Raw genomic sequence first — 22,323 nt, 5'->3', positions numbered from 1 at the left:
ATGGACCGGCTATGTCTCTGCGCCCTATTGGCCCTCCTCGCGTGCCACCTATTGTGGCTACCAATCCAGGAGCCTTCGCCTCTGAAGTGGGTCAAAGACCCACACCAGCTGACCTGTAACCCCCTGGGCCCGACTGAGCCCCGGTCTTCCCGCTCCTCCGATCTCCCATGGGAATCTCTCCATGCGTGTACTCCCTCGGCAGACCTGGGGGGCTTTGATTACCTGGGGTCCTCTGCTTCCTCCCAGAGGTCAGCCCCGCCCCAGGAATCGACTGAAAATTTGGGTCCATTTCTGGACACAGATTCAGCTGGAGAGCTGCCCCCGGGGCCCGAGCACTTCTTTTCTGCACACCCGGATATGAATGACAAGCTGACTCGGCAAGAAGGGCTCCCACAGGTGGGTCCAATGCTCCGCTGGTATCAGAACCAGCCCCTAGTTCAGCCTCGTCACTTGAAAAGTACGGTTCAAACTGCAGATTTAGATCAGGCTGCAGATCATCAGGCAGATGAAATACTTGTTCCACCTCGAGACAGTCAGGATTCAAAAGCAACAGAGTTTATAATTTCTCCCAAGAACCTGAAGGAAGATTTAGCTCAGCGTTGGAGGCTTGCTAAGATTCTGGGAATTCCACATCAATTTGTATCAAAACCTCAGCATCAGAAACAAAGTTTGCAGGATGAATATTTAGATTCAATTGTGGATATGCTGTATCCGGGCAGCCTGCCTCCGGAACGCCAGGTGAAATCAGATGAGCCTCCAGGGCCCCGTGAGCAAGTTGGACTTTCTCAATTACAACTAGAGCCTGAAACTCTTTCTCCCAAGAACCTGAAGAAAGATTTAGCTCAGCGTTGGAGGCTTGCTAAGATTCTGGGAATTCTACATCAATTTGTAGCAAAACCTCAGCATCAGAAACAAACTTTGCAGGATAAATATTTAGATTCAATTGTGGATATGCTGTATCCGGGCGGCCTGCCTCCGGAACGCCAGGTGAAGTCAGATGAGCCTCCAGGGCCCCGTGAGCAAGTTGGACTTTCTCAATTACAACTAGAGCCTGAACTTTCCCCCAGTGAGCAGGAGCAGCCAGTTCAGCCTTCTGAGTCTTCTGGGGAGCTTGAATCTTCTCCAGCCCAGCAGGAAGCCACAGTTCAGGCTCTAGAGCCCCCTAAGGAGGTAGAAGCTTCAAGCCAGCAGATGGTCCCAGCTCAGGTTCCAGAGCCATCTAAGGAGGTTGCAGCTCAACCTCCAGCTCATTACGGGGTGACATTTCCAACACCAGGTCAGGGTCAAGGTCAGCATTCAACATCGCCTAGTGTCACAGTTCAACCTTTGGACCTGGGGCTTACCATCACTGCTGAATCCACTACAGAGGTTAAACTGTCTCCAACCACGGAGGAGACCTCAACTCAGCCTCCAGATCTGGGGCTTGCCATAACTCCAGAACCCACTACACAGACTGGACATTCTACAGCCCTGGAGAAGACTACAGCTCCTCGTCCAGATGAGGTTCAGACTCAGTATCAAAACCTGACTGAAGTCACAGGTCCACCTACTGAACTAGACCCTACTCAAAATTCATTGGTGCAGCCTGAAACTTACGCCCAAAATAAGGCTTTAACTGTTCCAGGGGAACAGGCCTCCGCAAGCACCAACATATGTGACCTCTGCACCTGCAGAGATGAGACGCTGTCATGTATTGATCTCAGCCAAAAGCAGAAGCTCCGCCACGTGCCTGTGCCAGAGTCAAACACCTACAATGGCACCTTCACTATCTTGTAAGTATCACCTTTCCTCCATTGTCCTCTGTGTCCTGCGTGACATGGCAAGCTTTTCCTGGAGGCCTTCCTGGGCCTTCTTTATCTCCCCAGGCCATACTGACAGCTGACTTTCTGCTTTCACCTTTGCTTGTCCACTCTTCCTTCTCCTCATTCTCCTTTACTGTTAGGCCCCTTCTCCAGTCTTTTACTTTTACTCTAGTCTTTAACCCTTACTCGTTTTCTTATCCATTTTTATTTAGCCTCATCACATCATTGCTTAACTGCCGCTCTCCTCCCATTTTCACTTCACCCTCTTTACAGCAGCTTGTCCCTCTCCCCATCTCAGTGATGATGCTCTAAGTGGTTAAGAGTTGATTCTGGAGCCAGGCTGCCTGGGTTTGAACCCAGGTCTGTCATTTATTAGTTTGGTGACCCAGAGCAAGTTATTCTGCTCTGTGATTCAGTTTCCTCATCTTTATTTATTTTATTTTATTTTATTTTAAAGATGAGGTTTCACCATGTTGGTCAGGCTGGTCTTGAACTCCCGACCTCAGGTGATCCACCCGCCTTGGCCTCCAAAGTGCTTGGATTACAGGCGTGAGCCACCACACCCAGCCCTTCCTCATCTTTAAACTGGAGATTATGCTAGTTACCATTTCACAGGATTGTTGCAAAATTTAGGTGAGTGAATACATGAAACACTTGCATCGGTGCCTAGCATATGTAGGAGTGTTGGTTGTTAACATGATTACTCAGTCCTTTAGTTTTGTCCGGAACTCATCTTTGTCCCTGGCTTTCTATATGTAGCACTCGTTTTGTGTCCAACCCAGGGCCAAGTATGCTACCATCTCCAGAACATGAAAATGATAGGAAGGAAGAGAGAGAATAGGCATAAAAAGGGAGGTATATATAATTAAGTACTAAAAGATAATGCAGAACAGCAGTGCTAGAATTTACCAGAATCTGTGATCCTTGAGGTGTGGAGGTCAGGGAAAGCTACACAGATAAGTTAAAACTTTACTTGGGTCTTAAAGAGTAGCTATAATTTGTTAAATAGAAAAAAAAAAAAATGGGAGTATAGTCTAGGCGAAGGCATGGCTACAGGTATGGTTGGAATTTAGTAGAACAATCTCACTGCACAGAATCACATGAAGGAACAATGAAGATATGATTATGTAAAACTTTGATTATCAGCTATAGGAGTTTGAAAGTTATACAGTGAGATATGGAAAGCCATTGAAAGTTTCCAAGCAAGAGAGATTAAATAATTAAAACAGGAAGATTATTTTATTTTATTTTGTTTTGTGCTTTATGTTCAAGTGTAGACATGCAAAGAATTATTTTAGAATCCACACATAGAGTGCCCTAGAGGAGAAACCTTAATTCAGGGAGACAAAATAGAAAGGTCCAGCAAAACCTAGGAGTAAAGTGTGAAGGGGCTAAATCAGATCGGTTGTAATAGAAGTGGAAAGAAAAATCCTAGGATGTTTCAGCGGAGGGCTCTGGCCAAAGCTTTGGTGTTACCTGGCATAGGGTTTCTTTCTTCTTATTTGTTGATAATGATAAGCTTTTGCCCATTTTCTGTTGAATTATTTACCATTTTTGTATTGATTTGTAGAAGGAGTTGTTTAGACACATAATTGCTTTTGGATAAAATAGTTACATTCAAAGTAATTAACTGGCATCATCTGTCTAAAAGATTGGATGGATAGGAAGTTAAGCTTTGGGAGACACCTCATCATTTGTGCCAGTGGCCCCACATTATTTTTTGATTAATTGTACAAACTGGAAAGCTGATAGCTCTGGAAATTAGAAGGCAGGTGTTATTTTCTGTAACTGAATATCCCTGACAAGATTACCATGATTCTTTTACTTACCCTGTTCATTCTTTTCCTACCTATTCAAGGATATAAACTGTGTTTCTTCACAGAAATTTCCAAAGAAACCTTATTTCTTACATTGATGGAAAGGTATGGAAGGCATACCGTTGGACCAAGAAACTGTGAGTATATTCTCTCCAAATATGACAAAAAAACTAACTGCATTATAAGATCATTCTTGGTCTAGAATTTTGAGGTCTGTACTTCTGAGAAAAGGTATTTCCCCTCCATACCCCGAATCAACCTCTGTTGATTGCAATCCTATGGTTATTTTAGAATTAAATTTGGTGAGCTCTCTTTAAAGTAAGAGGCAATTTAAATTTATTTTTTATCATACAAATAATATATGATTATATTCCCTTTTATTCCTCTCTCTCTTTTTTTTTTTTTTTTTTTTCCAGAGACAGGTCTTACTTTGTTCCCCAGGCTGGAATGCAGTGGCACAATCATGGCTCACTGCAGCCTCCACCTCCCAGGCTCAGGAGATCCCCCACCTCAGCCTCCAAAGTATCTGGGACCACAGGTGCATCCCAGCATGCCCACCTAATTTTGTATTTTTTGTAGAAACAGGGTCTCCCTATGCTGCTTAGGCTGGTCTCAAACTCCTGGGCTCAAGTGATCCTTGACCTTGGCCTCCCAAAGTGCTGGTATTACAGGCATGAGCCACCACCCCCAGCCCATGATTTTATTTTTAATGTATAAAAATGAAACAACAGATATAACAAAAACCCTCCTTGTGCCCTACTCCCTCAAACCTGAGGTAACGATACCCTGCATTTAGTATATATTCCTCCAGACTTTTTCCCATTGCCTACATACATATTTACATAAAGCAAAATAGATTTGTTGTGTGGTTTTTAAAATCTTTTTTCTTTACATAAGTGGTAACATCTTGTAACTTGATTCTTTCACTTCATGATATGCCTTAGATTTCTTTCCTTCCCAGTACTTAGAGGGTTACCCCATTCATTTAAACTCCTGCATAATCCATAGTATGGATGCATCATAGTTTATTTAATAATTCCCCCATTGATGAATGTTTAGATTACATTTAGTTTTCTTGTTATGTGCATTGCTGCAATGAAATCCCTGCACATGCTTCTTTGTGAACATGGGAAATTATTCCTGTAGAATAAATATCTAGAAATAGAATTGTTGGGGTATGGGGTATTTATGACTATGTAGACATAAAATTGTAATTGCCCTCAAAAATGTTGTGCCAACTTACTCTGTTGTCAGTAGAATATGACAGCATTCATTTCCCCACACTTTTTCACCACTGGGTATTCTCCAACTCTTTGTTAATGTTATGGGTGAATAAAAGGGATTCCATCTAAATTTAAATTTTTCTGATTACTCATGAATTTAATTAAATACCTTTATATGTTTATTGAACATTCGTGTTTCTTCTCTGAGCTTTCTGTCCTTTGTTCATTTTCCTGTTGAATTGTTTTATCGTTTTCTTACTGATTTATAGAAGGAATTAGTTTAGACACATAAATGATTTTGGAAAAAATGCTTACATTAGGAGTAACTGGCATTTTTCACAAGAGTTTGTGTGTCACATCAATAGTTCAACTTACAATGAACTAATGTAATTATATAGACAAGTCATACGTGAGTTCTAAATTAAAAATAAAACACATGCTGGGCACAGTGGCTCACGACTGTAATCCCAGCACCTTGGGTGGCCGAGGTGGGTGGATCACCTGAGGTCAGGAGTTTGTGACCAGCCTGGCCAATATGGCAAAACCTCATCTCTACTAAAGATACAAGAATTAGCCAGCCATGGTGGTGGGTGCCTGTAATCCCAGATACTTGGGAAGCTGAGGCAGGAGAATCGCTTGAACCTGGGAGGTGGAGGTTGCAGTGAGCCAAGATCGCGCCACTGCACTCCAGCCTGGGCAACAGAGTAAGACTCTGTCTCAAAAACAAAACAAAACAAAACAAAAAACAATCCTAGTAATCTAAGAAGAGGAATTATGGTCACTTTAAAATACTTTCCCCCAACCTTGTCTGATATCTTATTGATAGGAAAAAAAATACTAGAACCAGACAATTCTGTTTTCTAGCTCTAGAGGAGAGGTCCGATTCTCTGCGGGTTGTGTTCCAGATGGAGTCTTCTGAGAATAAGGAAGGTGTGGGAGATGGCTAGTAAGGGAGTATACACCCTTCCTCCAGGGTTCCAGGACACTGCCCACTTTCAGACAATTGTTCCTGCCTGGAGGAAGACACTATTTGCTGCCTGGCCCAAGGAAGAAGGATGTGGGGTTGATGTGCCTCTGGCTTCTCCTACTGCCCTGTCCCAACCAATAACCGAGTATTTCTGATAAAGGAGCATTTGTAGAACTGCTTCCACATTTTGAGCTAAGGTTGTAGATTTTAAAATTATTTCTGTTCTATAATTTTTAGGGATTTGGTAGCGGTTGGATGGGTAGCGACCTGGCCTTTTCTCAATCTGCCACTGGAAATAGCACAATTTTAGGAAAGCAATTTTGTACCCTTATTATTACATTCTAGAGAAACTCAGGCAAAAATGTTATCAGGATACAAGTATAAGAATGTTCAAAGCAGCATTGTTTGTAATAAGTAAAAATTAGAAAAATCTCAGCATCCATCCACAATCAGTACATTGCAGTATAATCATTCAATGGAATACTCTACAGCAGTATTGCTCATTAGAAACCTAATGCAAGCCACATACATAATTTTAACTTTTCTGGTAGTCACTTAAAAAATAAAACTAAAAAGGAAACAGGTGAAACATGCTAATATATTTTATTTCACCCATGTATCCAAAATATTATCCTTTCAACATGTTATTATGCTATTAATGAGATAGTCTATTTTCATACTAAGTCTTCAAAATGTCCAAAGTGGTATCATTTCTACATGTAATTAGTATAAAAATTAATTGTGGAGTTTACATTCTTTTTTCCATACCAACTTTTTTTAACCAAAGTCCAAATTTTGTTGCTAAATTTTTATCAAAAAAACTTAATCTGTTCTGCTGAGAAATCTAGGGAGAAAGTTAATAATAATAATAATAATAATACTTAATCTGGTTGGATGTTAGGTAGCTTATGCCTGTAATCCCAGTACTTTGGGAGGCTGAGGCAGGTGGATCACCTGAGGTCAGGAGTTTGAGGCCAGCCTGGCCAATATGGCAAAACCTCATCTCCTCTAAAAATACAAAAATTAACTGGGTGTGATGGCGGGCACCTGTAATCCCAGCTACTCGGGAGGTTGAGGTATAAGAATTGCTTGAACCCAGGAGGTGGAGGTTGCAGTGAGCCAAGATCGCACCATTGAACTCCAGCCTGGCTGACAAATGAAACTCCATCTCAAAAACAAAAATACTCACACCTGTAATCCCAGCACTTTGGGAGGCTGAGGTGGGCGGATCACCTGAGGTCAGGAGTTCGAGACCAGCCTGACCAATATGGTGAAACCCCATCTTTAAAAAAAAAAAAAAAAAAAAAAAAAAAACCACACCTTAGTCTATATTTAGATTTCATAAAATTTGCAGTTGAAAAAGTAGCATCATATACCCAAAGTGTTGCAAACATACATTTTCTAACAACTGCATTGAGTGTCAGCTTTGAAATTTAAAAATAATTAAAATGATTGAAATTAAAGATTCGGTTCCTCAGTCGCATTAGCCACTATCACTAGCCAAATGTAGCTAGTGACTACCTTATTGGAAGCACAACACAGGTCTTGAACCAGCCTCAGCAACATACATCTTAGAAGTACAAACAGATTATTGAGTGAAAGAAGTGATACAGAAAATAATATGTATAATATGATTTCATTTATATAATGTTCAAGAGGCAAAACTAAACTATGTTGTTTATGACTGACACATAATAGGTAAAACTACATTTCATTTCATTTTATTTTATTTATTTATTTATTTTTGCATGTGGTGCACCAAACATGGCCCACTGCAGCCCGGACCTCCCATGCTCAAGTGATCCTCCCATTTGAACCTCTCTAGTAGCTGGGACTACAGGTGATGCCAACATGCCCAACTAATTTTTAAATTTTTCTAGAGAGGAGGTCCTGCTGTATTACTCAGACTTGTCTCGAACTCCTGAGCTCAAGCAATCCTCCCTTCTTGGCCTCCCAAAGTGCTGGAATTACAAGTGTGAGCCACCATGCCCAGCCAGAACTACATTTTATCTCTTATTTATTTTTTGAGACTGAATTTCATTCTTGTCACCCAGGCTAGAGTGCTATGGTGCGATCTCAGCTCACTCCAACCTCCACCTCCCAGGTTTAAGCAATTCTCCTGCCTCAGCCTCCTGGGTGGCTGGAATTACAGGTGCCCGCCACCATACCCAGATAATTTTTGTATTTTTAGTAGAGACAGGGTTTCACCATGTTGGCCAGTCTGGTCTCGAACTCCTGATCTCAGGTGATTCACCCACCTTGACTTCCCAAAGTGCTGGAATGATAGGCGTGAGCCACCATCCTAGGCCAGGACTACATTTTAAAAGCAAGAAAATTATTACAAAAGTCAGGATAGTGGTTACCTGTAAGGATTAGAGAGAGGTTTATGATTGGAAAGGGGCACATTGGGGGCTTCTGGGATGCTAACGGTGATCTTTTCTAATGATGTTACATGAGTATCTGCTTTATAATGATTAAACTGAACATTTGGCCAGGTGAGGTGGCTCACATCTGCAATCGCAACACTTTGGGAGGCTGAGACAGGAGGATCGCTTGAGCCAGGAGTTTGAGACTAGTCTGGGCAACAGAGTGAGACCCTGTCTCAGAAATTAAATTAAATATAAACAACATTTATATTATGTGCACTTTGTGCATATTGTAGTTCTCAAATTGTTTTAATAGGGAAAAATGTTGAATGGCTTCACTTGCAGCCCTGACATAGTTCCATTATGTTAAGTTTTTATAAAACTTAATTATAAACCTCTTTGCTATTCATTTTGAAATATGATTAAAATTTTACCAGTAGAAAGTTAACTAAAATTATATAGCAAATCCTTTTTGTCTCTAGCAAAGATTAGTGTGAACATTATTACACAGATCATAGTGAATCATCAGAGAGCAGTGGTTCTCAACTGGTGTGATTTTGTACTCAGGTGACATTTGGCAATGTCTGGAGACAGTTTTGGTTGACAAAACTGTGGGTGTGCTCCTGGCATCTGGTGGGCAGAGGCCAGAGATGCTGCTAAACATACTCCAGGGTACAAGACAAACCCCCACAGCGAAGAGTTTTGTTTTGTTTTGTTTTTTGAGACAGTCTCGCTTTGTCACCCAGACTGGAGTGCAGTGGCGCGCTCTCAGCTCACCACAGCCTCTACCTCCCAGGTTCAAGCGATTCTCCTGCCTCAGCCTACCAAGTAGCTGGGATTACAGGTACCCACCACCATGCCCAGCTAATTTTTTGTATGTTTAGTAAAGATGGGGTTTCACCATGTTGGTCAAGCTGGTCTCAAACTCCTGACCTCATGATCCACCCACCTTGGCCTCCCAAAGTGCTGGGATTAAGGCTTGAGCCACCGAGCCTGGTGGCAAAGAGTTATATAGACCAAAATGTCAATGGCACTGAAGTTGTGAAATCCTGTTCTAGAGAAATAAAGATCACTAAACACAAGTACTTACTGAGCATTCGCTGTTTTGTATCGAATGCACCACATGTGCAATGTTAAAGTATAAATCATAAGCTAGTATCGTCCACAGTGAGATTTCTTTAGTGCACAGAGAAAGGATTGAGGCTATGTTCCATCCTATATAAATTAGAATCACGGCAAATGATAAATGTTCTGAAATAATTTTTTTTTTCCTTTGGCTTGTGTCTTTTTTTGTAGAAATCTTGGTTGCAATTTACTCATAGAACTTAGGTTTGGAACATTTCAGGCCTGGCATGGAATGCAGTTTTTACACAATTTGTAAGTGAAATAGAAAATGAATACATGTCAACAACTATTTACATGTGAAAACCTCATACAATTATTGGTTAGCTGGGTATAAGCCCATTACAAACTCTGAAAAGTATGTCTTAAGATCCATTCATTTTTCTCAAGTGGGGAAACTAAGGCACAAAGGCCCAGAGCCTTACATAGCTTATATATGACCTGCTCTGCTTCTCCTAGTTCTGACCTTTGGCACGGGCAAGAAAAGGCATTAAACAAATGACCCTCAAATTAGCCTTGTTGACAGGCTTAGGGGCTCAGGCCTGTAATCCCTGCATTTTGGGAGGCAGAGGCAGGCAGATCACCTGAGGTCAGGAGTTCAAGACCAGCCTGGCCAACATAGTGAAACCCCATCCCTACTAAAAATACAAAAAAATCAGCTGGGCATGGTGGTGCAGTTTTTTGCTCCCTGGAGGACTTTGTGTTAAGCTTCCTTCCTTGTAGCTAAATGTTGCAGACATTTAAGCAGTTAGAAACTGTGCATATGAGCAGGAATCAAAGTTAAATCCAAAGTGCAGGACCAGGTATGGTGGCTGACACTTGTAATCCCAGCACTTTGGGAGGCCGAGGCGGCTGCATCACCTGAGGTCACAGGAGTTTGGGACCAGCCTGACCAACATGGCAAAACCTGTCTCTACTAAAAAGACAAAAATTAGCAGGATGTAGTGGCACGTGCCTGTGATCCCAGCTACTCGGGAGGCTGAGGCCCGAGAATGGCTTGAACCCAGGAGTCGGAAGTTGCAGTGAGCCGAGATTGTGCCACTGTCCTCCAACCTCCGCCAGGCTAGTCTTGAACTCCTGTGACCTCAGGTGATCTGCCCACCTCAGCCTCCCAAAGTGTTGGGATTACCGGTGTGAGCCACCATACTTGGCCAAGATGGTGTTTATGTTAAGTTATGGTACAAAAAACAATTTGTAAAGAGAATGCATCACCATAGCTTAATTCCATATGCTTTCCTGACTACTCTTGGACCATAAATACAAATTTTATTCCCTTGCAGCTCAAAAATTCTGTGATTTCTCTGTATAACATAACCGGCAAATCAGAGTGGGTATGTTCAATGGCCTGAAGGGGGCTTTAGACTCAAGGTGAAAATTCTCCTTTACATCTGACTTTGGAAAGGACTTTCCACCTCTCTTGTATTTCAGAAGTCTAGTTTCACACAGTTCATTTTGAGGTAGAGGGAGGCGTTTAGGAAGTGTCTGGACTAGAGCAACAGTTTCTGCAGATGCTTCTCTCTGTCCTCATTAATTTGTTGATGCCTAACTTAGGAAAAAGACACTGAGGGTCTGTTTTTCTTTTGCCCTCACCTGAGAGAACAGGCTCATTAGGTCCCTCCACCAAGAGGTGTAGGTAGCATTAGTAAAATGTCTTAAACTCACCACCGTTACTAAGCACTTTATAACACTGGGAGTCCCTCATAAGAATCTGGTGGCCGGGAGCAGTGGCTCACCCCTGTAATCCCAGCACTTTGGTAGGCTGAGGTGGGTGGATCACCTGAGGTCAGGAGTTCAAGACCAGTCTGACCAACATGGTGAAACCCCATCTCTACTAAAAGTACAAAAATTAGCTGGGTGTGGTGGCAGGTGCCTGTAATCCCAGCTACTCAGGAGGCTGAGGCAGGAGAATCACTTGAACCCAGGAGGCAGAGGTTGCATTGAGCTGAGACCATGTCATCACACTCCAGCCTGGGCAACAGAGTTCAACTCGATTTCAAAAAAAATAATAATCTGTCCAGCTTCACTACAATTATGTAGGCAACACCGAGAAAACACTGGAATCACAGCTGATAAAAATGAATGAATTCACTCAAAAACATTCACTCAGTGCTATGTCCATTTGTGCCAGGTACTGTACTGAGTGCTGGGGGTACAAAATCCATCTCAAAGACACACCAAGATGGGGACTTTCAGACCTCAAGGAGGAAGCAGATGCTGATGGGAAAACATAGGAGAGCTATGTGGACATCTGTACAGCAGGGTGACAAGGGGAGGACAAAGTAGGAATGGGTGATGGGTTAAGGAAGACTCGAGGAGTCACCACCTTGCTTATCTTGAGTTTCTGTATTCATCTTAAACAACAGAAAAAGGCATTTGCTTCATGGTGATGAGAAAAATCAGAGCTAGCTGATACTGGAAATTAGTACTCATTTCATATAAACAGAATAGAGCTGTACCCTTCAAACTAAGACACAGTTACTTTCAAAGGTTGACACAATGGTCTCAACACAGCAAGTGTATGTTGGGGGCTGGGCTCCTTTGTTTGGAGTCAAATTTTTCTAGTAAACAAAGCTACATTGCAGAGTCATATTTGGCATATGTGACATATAGCCCCATTGCATTTTGTTCCAAAGGCAAATTGCCAAGTAATTTTATGACCAATATGGCACCATTCTGTGGTGTTTCTAAGTTGAAAGAATGTATTTCCCTGCATTACGTAAGTTTGAAGAAAAAAAAGAGGCCCCAGCTGTGGTGGATTGATGGTGAATTGAAAAGAGCCTAAGCTTCAGGACTTCTCACTTGCACAGGCCCCTTCCAAGGTTCTGGGAAGGCCCCTGGCAAATTTTGTATTCATGATTTCTTATGTTTTCACTAGATAAGGTTCAGACCCCACAAAATTCTGAAATCGCCCCTGGGTTCCAAAAGTTACAACCCAGTAAATTTCTTGAATGAAGCATCTATGTTATTGACAAATAGTGCCTGGCCAAGTGAGTGTGGTAGGGTCAGTCTATTTTGAATCTGAAATCCATCTCAAAGGCATACCAAGAGCTTATTAGTGTACTTAACTGGGTTCTGCTGGCCCAAGCGCAGTAAAACCAAACAGCTATATCAAGGGTTTGTATTGGGGAAAGGAGGGCATTTATTTGCAAGGCATCCAAGCGAGAAGGACCAGGCAGCTATCAAAGTCCCTCTCTGAATGGTAGCAACAATCATATCTCTTACAGATGAAATCATGAATGAAATGGTTTATGGAAAACCAGCAATGGTTGATCATCCTAAATGTTAAGCATGTTTATATTTTTTCCTTGATTTTAAAGTGCTTCTCCTTCATTTCCATACACAGGTCTAGTCTGATGGCTTATCTTTAAAAATTCTTCATCATTTCATTGGTTCTAACAATACAAACTCCATAATTTTAGAAGCTGGATGACTTTGCAATGTAGAAAGGCTATACTTTATTCAGATAGAGCACACTCACATGCTGGCTTGTCTGTGGTACAGCAATATCATGCCAAGAATGTAAGCACAAAGAGAGAATAGGAGGAAAATCCAGGCTTTATCCCACTATTAGATTATTAGTGATGTAGGTGTGGCCACACTGTGATGGCAAACTGAGCTTCAGTCACAAACATGCCTTGTTGTTCCCCCCAGTCTGCTGACATCAGCTTCCTTTACATAGCGGTAGATGCACAAAAGTTTGCGCAGTTGAGGGTATTGTCATCACGTTTTGGTATGTACCGGAACAGAGAGGCATAAACATTAAAGATGAAAAGAACAACTCGGGTCTGTGCTTTGGGGTGTTGAGGGTGGCTGTTTAAATTTGTAATGGTTGAAAAGTCTTGAGATTGTCACACCTGGCAACTGTTACAGTTTTCTTCTCTCACTGCAGCTTATTCTTCTCCCCTGTGTAACAAGCTGTCTTTTCACAGAAGCTTAGCATTTCTCCTCTGCCCCATAGCATTTTTTCAACACTTACATTTATTAGGTGCTGTTTATGTTCTAGACACAAGTGCTTATACAAGTGAGATAACATGTCTGAATTCTTAGAATAGTGCTTGGCATATGGTAAATGAGAGCTCCTATGAGAGCTCATTTTCATTTTTCCAACAACTCTGTGATGTGGATATTATTATCATTTCTATTTTGCAGATGAGGAAGTTGAAACTCAGAGATGCTGGGTAATTTACTTAGGTTCACATGGCTATTAAGTGGCAGAACCACTTACAAGCTTTACAAGTCATTTTCTATGCAGCTCTTAGTTCCTCTGTAATAGGAGCTAAATGATGACAATTTGGCTTTGTGTGCATTGTATCCTACTTTCTAACTTGAATAGGACCTTTAGAGCAGTGACCTCCATTTCCCTCTGAGAATCCCATGCTTCTGGAGCTCCTGACTGTACCACTTCTGGGCATCCCCAGGGTTTATGCTCACTGGCTAGTGCTGGTGTGACATCATGATGGCTGAGCACCATCATGTGCTGTGTCCAGCCCACTGCTAGGGACTGTACTCATTTATTCCTCAAACTGCCTTGGGCTATAAATGTACCCAGAAAGGTTCATGTTCATTACTCAAGTCACTTCACCAGAAAGTGACAGAGCCAGAATTCAAACCCAGGTCTGCCTGATTCTTGGTTATTCTTCATTGCCAGGGAGTCTTCTTCAAGATTATTCTCAAGAGTTTAAGATACAGGCTCATGGCCAGGCATGGTGGCTCATCCCTGTAATCCCAATACTTTGGGAGGCTGAGGTGGGCAGATCACTCAAGCTCAGGAGTTCAAGACCAGCCTGGCCAACATGGTGAAACCCCATCTCTACTAAAAATACAAAAATTAGCCAGGTGTAGTGACAGACACCCATAATCCCAGCTACTCTGAAGGCTAAGGCAGGAGAATCACTTGAACCTGGGAAGTGGAAGTTGCCATGAGCCAAGATCATGCCACTGCACTCCAGCCTGGACAACAGAGTGAGACTCCATCTCAAAAAAAAAAAAAAAAAAAAATAGGCTCACCATTTCAGATTCTCTAGTCTTTGCCCCTGAAAAAGGGTTTATGTGATACAGTCAGAGGTCTTGTATTGAGGAGCTTGGTATGGAGAGATTGTTTTCATGGCTCACGGACCTATGTAGATGAATAAAGGAAAGGGGTTACTTTCTCCCCAAGTACATCACACATATTGGATGAGGGTCTAGGTCATCTTATTTCTTTGACTACCTTCCTCGATGGAACCAGTTTTCCCTGACTCCCTTGGGATTCTAGCATAGATCATTTTGGAGTTTGTCATTTAAATTTATTTTCACAGCCTACTTTGGACATTTTTTCAGCTAAAGCTGCTGGGATTTCAGTACATCTAGGACAGTGATGACATGCTCCAGTCCTTTCATCTCTGTCTCCTCAGTTAGTAGAAAGGAAACAGAACCCATCTGTCTGGACCTATATAGAAGAATTTGGAGAGAAAAAAAACAGGCAAAAAATCTTCCCTTATTTTGTGAGCTACCTTTATTCTGTCCCATTGTTCTGTAGCAAAAGGCTGGTACAAAAATATTTGAGTTTTTCTCTTCTAATAAGGCATATTTTAAAAAATTATTTAGAGCAATACTTCTTAAACTTTGACTCTGAGACAGTCTTTGAGGCTAAAAGCTTGCCACATTTTATTCCCATAAAGATGTCAAAAAGGCAATGGACTGGGTCAGTGCACCTTAGTTTAATGTATAAAATGAAGGACTTGAACCAGAAATGGAAATGGTCATCTACTGTGCATGTAAAAACACTGGAGGCCGGGCTCGGTGGCTAACGCCTGTAATCCCACCACTTTAGGAGGCCAAGACAGGCAGATCAATTGAGTTCCAGGAGTTCAAGATCAGCCTGGGTAACAAAGTGATACCCCGAACTCTACAGAAAAACTTTCAAAAAGTAGAAACATAAATATAAATAAATAAAAATATTCCTATCATTTGGTTTGTGGAAAAGAGTTGCTATAGAGTCCTCAAAGTTGAGCTGTTGAGCCAGTTCCCACTCAGTCTCTCCATGGTCCAGACACAACCTTAGTCAAGAAAAGAATGCCCTAAAACAGGAGGAATATAGGATAATATTGAGTGACCCTATATTTTGATTTTATTGGGGACAAATGCAAAGATCCTAATGTCAGCTGGAAAAGAGCTTCCTAGTTCAGAGATAACGCTGAGCTCAAGGCTATGGATGAGCTGTCAAGAGAGAAGGCAGGTTGGAGAGTGAGATAATTTTAGAGGAAAGATAACAAACTTTGCTAAGTTGATTTGGCTACATATTGCTTTACAGTCATATTTATTATTATTATTATTTTAAATAGAAACAAGGTATTACTATGTTACCCAGGCTGGTCTCAAACTCCTAGGCTCAAGCTATCCTTCTGCTTAGGCCTCCCAAAGTGCTGAGATTACAGGCATAAGCTGCTGTGCCCAGCCTACAGTCATTTTTAATAGCTAGGAGGAAAGTGGGCAGGGGAAGATATAGAAGCAGGGGGTAGCTTACTTGCACAGAGCCCACCAGTGATCTTACAGGTTTTAATGACAAAAAAAGCACGAAGGATATTTAAAGCCCTAGTTTGAGAAACCATGCTTAACCAGTCATGTGGCACTCACATTCTTAATTTCTCTGTGTAACATTATCTTATTGAATATAAGTGTTACAAAACAGGTTAATGGCACTGAAAAACCATCTGGAATAGGAAGAAGAGGTTGATCACAAGGCAGACAACCTGTGTGGCTCCCAGCCTCGCCACTGACTCACTCTGACCTTGGTCAAGGGACAGTGAATCTTCACTCCTCTTTTTTCCATCTACCGGCATGTTTGGTCTTCGCACCTGGTGTTCCGTATAGTACACCATGCTTCTTTGTGTTAAAGTGAGATATAATCCACATACTATACAATGCGGTATTATAATGGGTACAATTCAGTAGTGATTAGTATATTCACAGGTCACATAGCAAACAATCACCATTATCTAACCCCAGAACATTTGCATCACCCAAAGAGAAACACAGCACCCATTAGCCATCACTCTCCATTGCTCTCTTCCCTCAGGCCCAGATAACTACTAATCTATTTTGAGTCCATATGGATTTGCCTATTCCAGATCTTTCATATAAATGAATCATACAGTATGTGGCCTTTTGTTTCTGGTTTCTTTTCACAAAACATGTTGTTTTTAAGGTCCACCCATGCTGTAGCATGTATCATTCCTTTGCAAGGCTGAGTGATATTCCATTGTATGGAGACTTCACTATGTCAGTTCCTCTATTCATCACTTCGGACATTTGGGTTGTTTCCACTTTATTTTGGCTTTTATGACTAATGCTTCTGTCGACGTGCATGTACTAGTTTTTGTGTCGACATGTTTTTAATTCTAGGGTGCATCCCTAGCAGTAGAATTGCTAGATCATACGGCATCTCTTATATTTCACTTTCTGAGGAACTGTCAAACTGTTTTCCACAGTGGCTGCACCATTTTACTCTTCCACCAGCAACGTATGAGGGTTCCAATTTTTCCATGTCTTTGTCAACACGGTCATTGTCTCTCTTCTCATTACAGCCATCCCAGTGAGTGTAAAGTAGTATCTCACTGTGGTTTTTGATGGACATTTCCCTAGTGAGTTAAGACATTGAACTTTTTTTTTTCATTTATATTTTTACTTTTTTGAGACGCAGTTTTGCTCTTGTTACCCAGGCTGGAGTGCAATGGCGCGATCTTGGCTCACCGCAACCTCCACCTCCTGGGTTCAGGCAATTCTCCTGCCTCAGCCTCCTGAGTAGCTGGGATTACAGGCACGCGCCACCATGCCCAACCAATTTTTTGTATTTTTAGAAGAGACGGGGTTTCACCATGTTGACCAGGATGGTCTCGATCTCTTGACCTCGTGATCCACCCGCCTCGGCCTCCCAAAGTGCTGGGATTACAGGCGTGAGCCACCGCGCCCAGCCGACATTGAAATTTTTTTTTTTTTTTTTGAGACGGAGTTTCGCTCGTTACCCAGGCTGGAGTGCTATGGTGCGATCTTGGCTCACCACAACCTCCGCCTCCGGGGTTCAGGCAATTCTCCTGCCTCAGCCTCCTGAGTAGCTGGGATTACAGGCACGCGCCACCGTACCCAGCTAATTTTTTGTATTAGTAGAGACGGGGTTTCACCATGTTGACCAGGATGGTCTTGATCTCTTGACCTCGTGATCCACCCGCCTCAGCCTCTCAAAGTGCTGGGATTACAGGCTTGAGCCACCGCGCCCGGCCGACATTGAACATTTTTTATGTGCATATGGGCCATTTATATATCTTACTTGAAGAAACGTTTTTCTCAAATCCTCTCCCCATTTAAAACATTGAGTTGTCTTTTTATTGAATTATAGGAATTCTGTGTATCTTCTGGACACTCTGCATATTAGACCTAATCAGATAATTTGCCAATATTTTCTCTCATCCAGTGACTTCTGTGACTTTCATGAGAGTATTCTTTGATGTACAAAAGTTTTTAATTTTGATAAAATCTAATTTATTTTTCCTTTGGTTGTTTGTACTTTTGGTGTCATTTTTGTGTATAAAATATTTTATTCTTCTTTAAAAGGGTTCAGGGTTTGGCTTTAAATCAGGCTGCATACCTTTCATCAGTCTGACATTCCTTTCACCATGTCAGCCTGGCTTTAGCTAGTAATACTTCATTAAATTCAAAAGAAAAAATTGTTTTAAAATAAAAAACAAATCCAGTTTGGAGAAGAAAAAACTGTTGCCTAAATTAAGGTCATCAGATTTACTCCCATGTTTTCTTCTAAGAGTCTTATCATTTTGGCTCTTAGGTTTAAGTATTTGGCATATTTTGCATTAATTTTTATAATGGTATGAGGTATAGGGAGTCCACCTTCATTATTTTGCATATAGATGTCCAGTTGTTCCAGCACCATTAAAAAAAAAAAAAAACCATTATTTCCATATTGAATTGTTTTAGCACCCCTGTCAAAAACCAATTTGCCATAAATATGAGGGTTTATTTCTGGGTTGTCAGTTCTATTCTATTGATTTATCTGTCTGTCCACATTCTGGTATCACACTGTGACTGCTGTAGATTTGATTTGGGTTTTGAAATTGGGACATTTGAGTCATCCCACTTTGTTATTTTTTAAGATTATTTTTGCTATTTTGGGTGCCGCAAATTGCCATATACTTTTAGAATTAGCTTGTCACTTTCTGGAAAGAAGCTAGCTGGGATTTTGATAAGAATTGTGCTGACAATAGCAAAGACATGGAAAATGCCCATCAGTGGTAGACTGGATAAAGACAATGTGGTACATATACACCATGGAATACCATGGAGCCACAAAAAAAAAAAAAAAAAAAAAAGGAGATCATGTCCTTTGCAGCGAAGTAGATGCAGCTAGAGGCCATTATCCTAAGCAAACTGTCACAGGAACAGAAAACCAAATACCGCATGTTCTCACTTATAAGTGGAAGCTAAACATTCAGTACATGTGGACAAAGAACAATAGACACCGGGGCCTACTAGGGGGTGAAGGGTGAGAGGAGGGTGAGGATCAAAAACTACCTATTGTGTACTATGCTTATTACCTGGGTGACAAAATAATCTGTACACCAAACCCCCTGGCATACAATTTACCTATATGACAAACCTGCACATGTACCCCTAAACCTAAAATAAAAGTTAAAAAATAGATGGAGGCTGGGTGCGGTCATTCAGACCTGTAATCCCAGCACTTTGGGAAGCCAAGGTGGGTGGATCACATGAGGTCAGGTGTTCGAGACCAGCCTGACCAACGTGGTGAAACCCCATCTCTACTAAAAATACAAAAATTAGCTGGGCATGGTGGCAGGTGCCTGTAATCCCAGCTACTCGGGGGGCTGAGGCAGGAGAATTGCTTGAACCTGGGAGGTGGAGATTGCAGTGAGCCTAGGTCACACCATTGCACTCAATCCTGGGCGACAGAACAAGACTCCGATGGAGATGGGGTTTCACCACGTTGGTCAGGTTGGTCTTGAACTTCTGACCTCAGATGATCTGCCCACCTCGGCCTCCCAAAGTGCTGGGATTACAGGTGTGAGCCACCACACCCATCCAATAAATGAGAACTTTAACTCAAAAAGAAAATTGTGGTAAAAGAATTGGTGTTAATTCTTCTTTAAATATTTGCTAGATTCACCAGCGAAGCTGTCTGGTCTTCAGCTTTTCTTTAAGGGAAGTTTTTTGATTACTACCTCAATCTTTTTACTTGACATAGGTCTATTCAGATTTTCTGTTTTTTTTCTCAAATAAGTTTCAGTAGTTTGTATCTTTCTGGTAATGTGTCTATTTCATCCAGGTTATCTAATTATTAGCATATATTTTATGTAATCCTTTTATTCATATTATAATCCTTTTTATGTCTGTAAGAACAGTAGTAGTGTACCCTCTTTCATTCCTAATTTTAATAATTTGGTCTTCTCTATTTTTTTCTTGGTCAGTCTAGCTAAAAGTTTGTCAGTTTTGTTGATATTTCAAAGAACCAACCTTTTTAACTATGTTGATTTTCTCTGTTGTTTTTCTATTCCCAATTTCATTTATTTCTCCTCTAATATTTAGTATTTCCTTGCTTTGGGTTCAGTTTGCTGAGAGCTTTTTTTTTCTTTTTTTTTCCTAGTTACCTCCAGTGGAAGTTTAGGTGCTTGACTTGAGATTTTTGAAATATCTGTGGGCTGAGTGCAGTGGCTCATGCCTGTAATCCTAGTACTTTGGGAGGCTGCGGTGGGAGGATTGCTTGAGCCCAGGAGTTCAAGACCAGCCTGGACAACATACTGAGACCTCATCCCTACAAAAAAATTTAAAAATTAGCTGAATGTGGTGGCACATGCCTGTAGTCACATTTACTCAGGTGCTAAGGCAGGACGATCACTTGAGCCTGGGAGGTCGAGGCTACAGTGAGCCATGATTGTGCCACTGCACTCCAGCCTGGGAAACAGTGAAACCCTGTCTCAAAAAATGAAAACTAAAAAAACAAAATATTTGTGGCCAGTTGCAGTGGTGTGTACCTATAATCCCAGTACTTTGGGAGGCCAAGGAGGGAGGATTGCTTGAGGCCAGGAGTTGGAGACCAGCCTGGGCACATAGTGAGATTCCAGCTCTAAAAAGCTTTTTACAATTAATCGAGTATAGTGGTGCACACCTGTGGTCTCAGCTACATCTTAATTATATAACATTGTAGTTCAAACTAACGCCAACTTTGTTTTGATAGTACACAAAACTTTGCTTCTCTAAAGCTCCACTCTCACCCCCTCCTTTATACTGTTATTGTCACACATTACATCTTTATACATTTTATGTTCATCACCTAGATTTATAATTATTGCATTATGCAATTATCTTTTTCTTTCCTTTTTTTTGAGACAGAGTCTCCCTCTGTTGCCCAGGCTGGAGTGCAGTGGCACAGTCACTGCAACCTCCACCTCCCAGGTTCAAGTGATTCTAGTGCCTTAGCCTCCTGAGTAGTGGGGACTGCAGGCACACAGCACCATGCCCAGCTAGTTTTTGTATTTTTAGTAGAGGCAGCGTTTCACCATGCTGGTCAGGCTGGTCTTAAACTCCTGACCTCAAGTGATCCTCAAGCCTCAGCTTCCCAAAGTGCTGGGATTACAGGTCTGAGCCACTGTGCCCAGCCAGTGCTTTTTATTTCTTTGTGCAGATTCACGTTAGTATTTCTCATAGGGCAGGTCTTCTAGCAACAAAGTCTCTCAGTTTTTATTTATCTAGAACATCTTAATTTCTCTTCATTTTCAAAGGTAGTTTTGCCAGGTATAGAATTCTTGGTTGATAGTTTCTTCAGCACTTTGAATATGCCATTTCATTGTCTTTTGTCCTCCACTGTTGTGTGTGGTTGTTGTGTTTTGTTTTTTGTTTTTAGACAGTGTCTTGCTCTGTTACACAGGCTGGAGTACAGTGGTGCAGCCATTTACCTCACTGAAGCCTCCACCTCCAGTTCCTGTTTAGTAAATATCTTCTCTCAGATTGTGGTTTGTCTTTTCATTCTGTTAAAAGTGTTTTCTGGCTGGGCACAGTGACTCACGCCTGTAATCCCAGCACTTTGGGAGGCCAAGGTGGGTGGATCACCTGAGGTCAGGAGTTCGAGACCAGCCTGGCCAACGTGGCAAAATCCCATCTCTACTAAAAATACACAAATTAGTGGTGGCAGACACCTGTAATCCAGCTACTCAGGAGACTGAGGCATGAGAAATGCTTGAACCTGGGAGGTAGAGGTTGCAGTGAGCCAAGATTGCACCACTGCACTCCAGCCTGGGCAACAGAGTGAGACTCTGTCTCCAAATAAAAAATAAACAATAAAAATAAAAATGTTTTCTGAAGAGCAGAAGTTTTTAATTTTTATAAGCTTTAAGTTAGCAATTTTTTCTTATATGGTTTGTGCTTTTTTGTTTCTTACTTAAGAAATCTTTGGCTGGGCGCGGTGGCTCACACCTATAATCCCAGCATTTTGGGAGGCCGAGGCAGGTGGATCATGAGGTCAAGAGATCGAGACCATCCTGGTCAACAAGGTGAAACCCCGTATCTACTAAAAATGCAAAAATTAGCTGGGCATGATGGTGCGTGCCTGTAATCCCAGCTACTCGGGAGGCTGAGGCAGGAGAATTGCTTGAACCCAGGAGACGAAGGTTGCGGTGAGCCGAGATCACGCCATTGCACTCCAGCCTGGGTAACAGGGTAACAACAGTGAAACTCCGCCTCAAAAAAAAAAAAAAAAAAGAAATCTTTAAGAACCTGTTGTCTAATCCAAAGTCAAAAAGATTTTCTTTTATGTCTTCTCCCAGAAATTGTATAGTTACATTTAGGTCTATGATCCATTTTGAGTTAATTTGCATATATGTTGTGAGGTATCTATTTTTTTTTTTCAATTTTATTTTTAATTTTTTGTAGAAACGAGGTCTCACTATGCTGCCCAAGCTGGTCTCAAACTCCTGGCCTCAAGTGATCCTCCTGCCTCACCCTTCTAGAATGCTGGGCTTATAG

General features: G+C 41.6%; 1 protein-coding gene across 1 annotated transcript in view; it reads left to right on the top strand.

The window, feature by feature from the left end:
• LOC105720734 (leucine-rich repeat-containing protein 37B-like) overlaps window positions 1-22,323 on the top strand; it is a 31,014-nt gene continuing 8,691 nt past the window's right edge. The window contains exons 1-2 of the mRNA XM_064378057.1: window positions 1-1,772; window positions 3,685-3,756. Of these exons, the coding sequence (XP_064234127.1) occupies window positions 1-1,772; window positions 3,685-3,756 (1,844 nt within the window). The remainder of the gene's footprint in view (window positions 1,773-3,684; window positions 3,757-22,323) is intronic.

This window comes from Aotus nancymaae, unplaced genomic scaffold (genome assembly GCF_030222135.1).
Source record: "Aotus nancymaae isolate 86718 unplaced genomic scaffold, 86718_ANA_hifiasm-v0.15.2.pri h1tg000018l, whole genome shotgun sequence".
In the NCBI taxonomy this organism is placed as follows: Eukaryota; Metazoa; Chordata; class Mammalia; order Primates; family Aotidae; genus Aotus; species Aotus nancymaae.
Note: the sequence above shows the minus strand (reverse complement) of the source record. Positions and strands in the feature narration are given on the sequence as shown.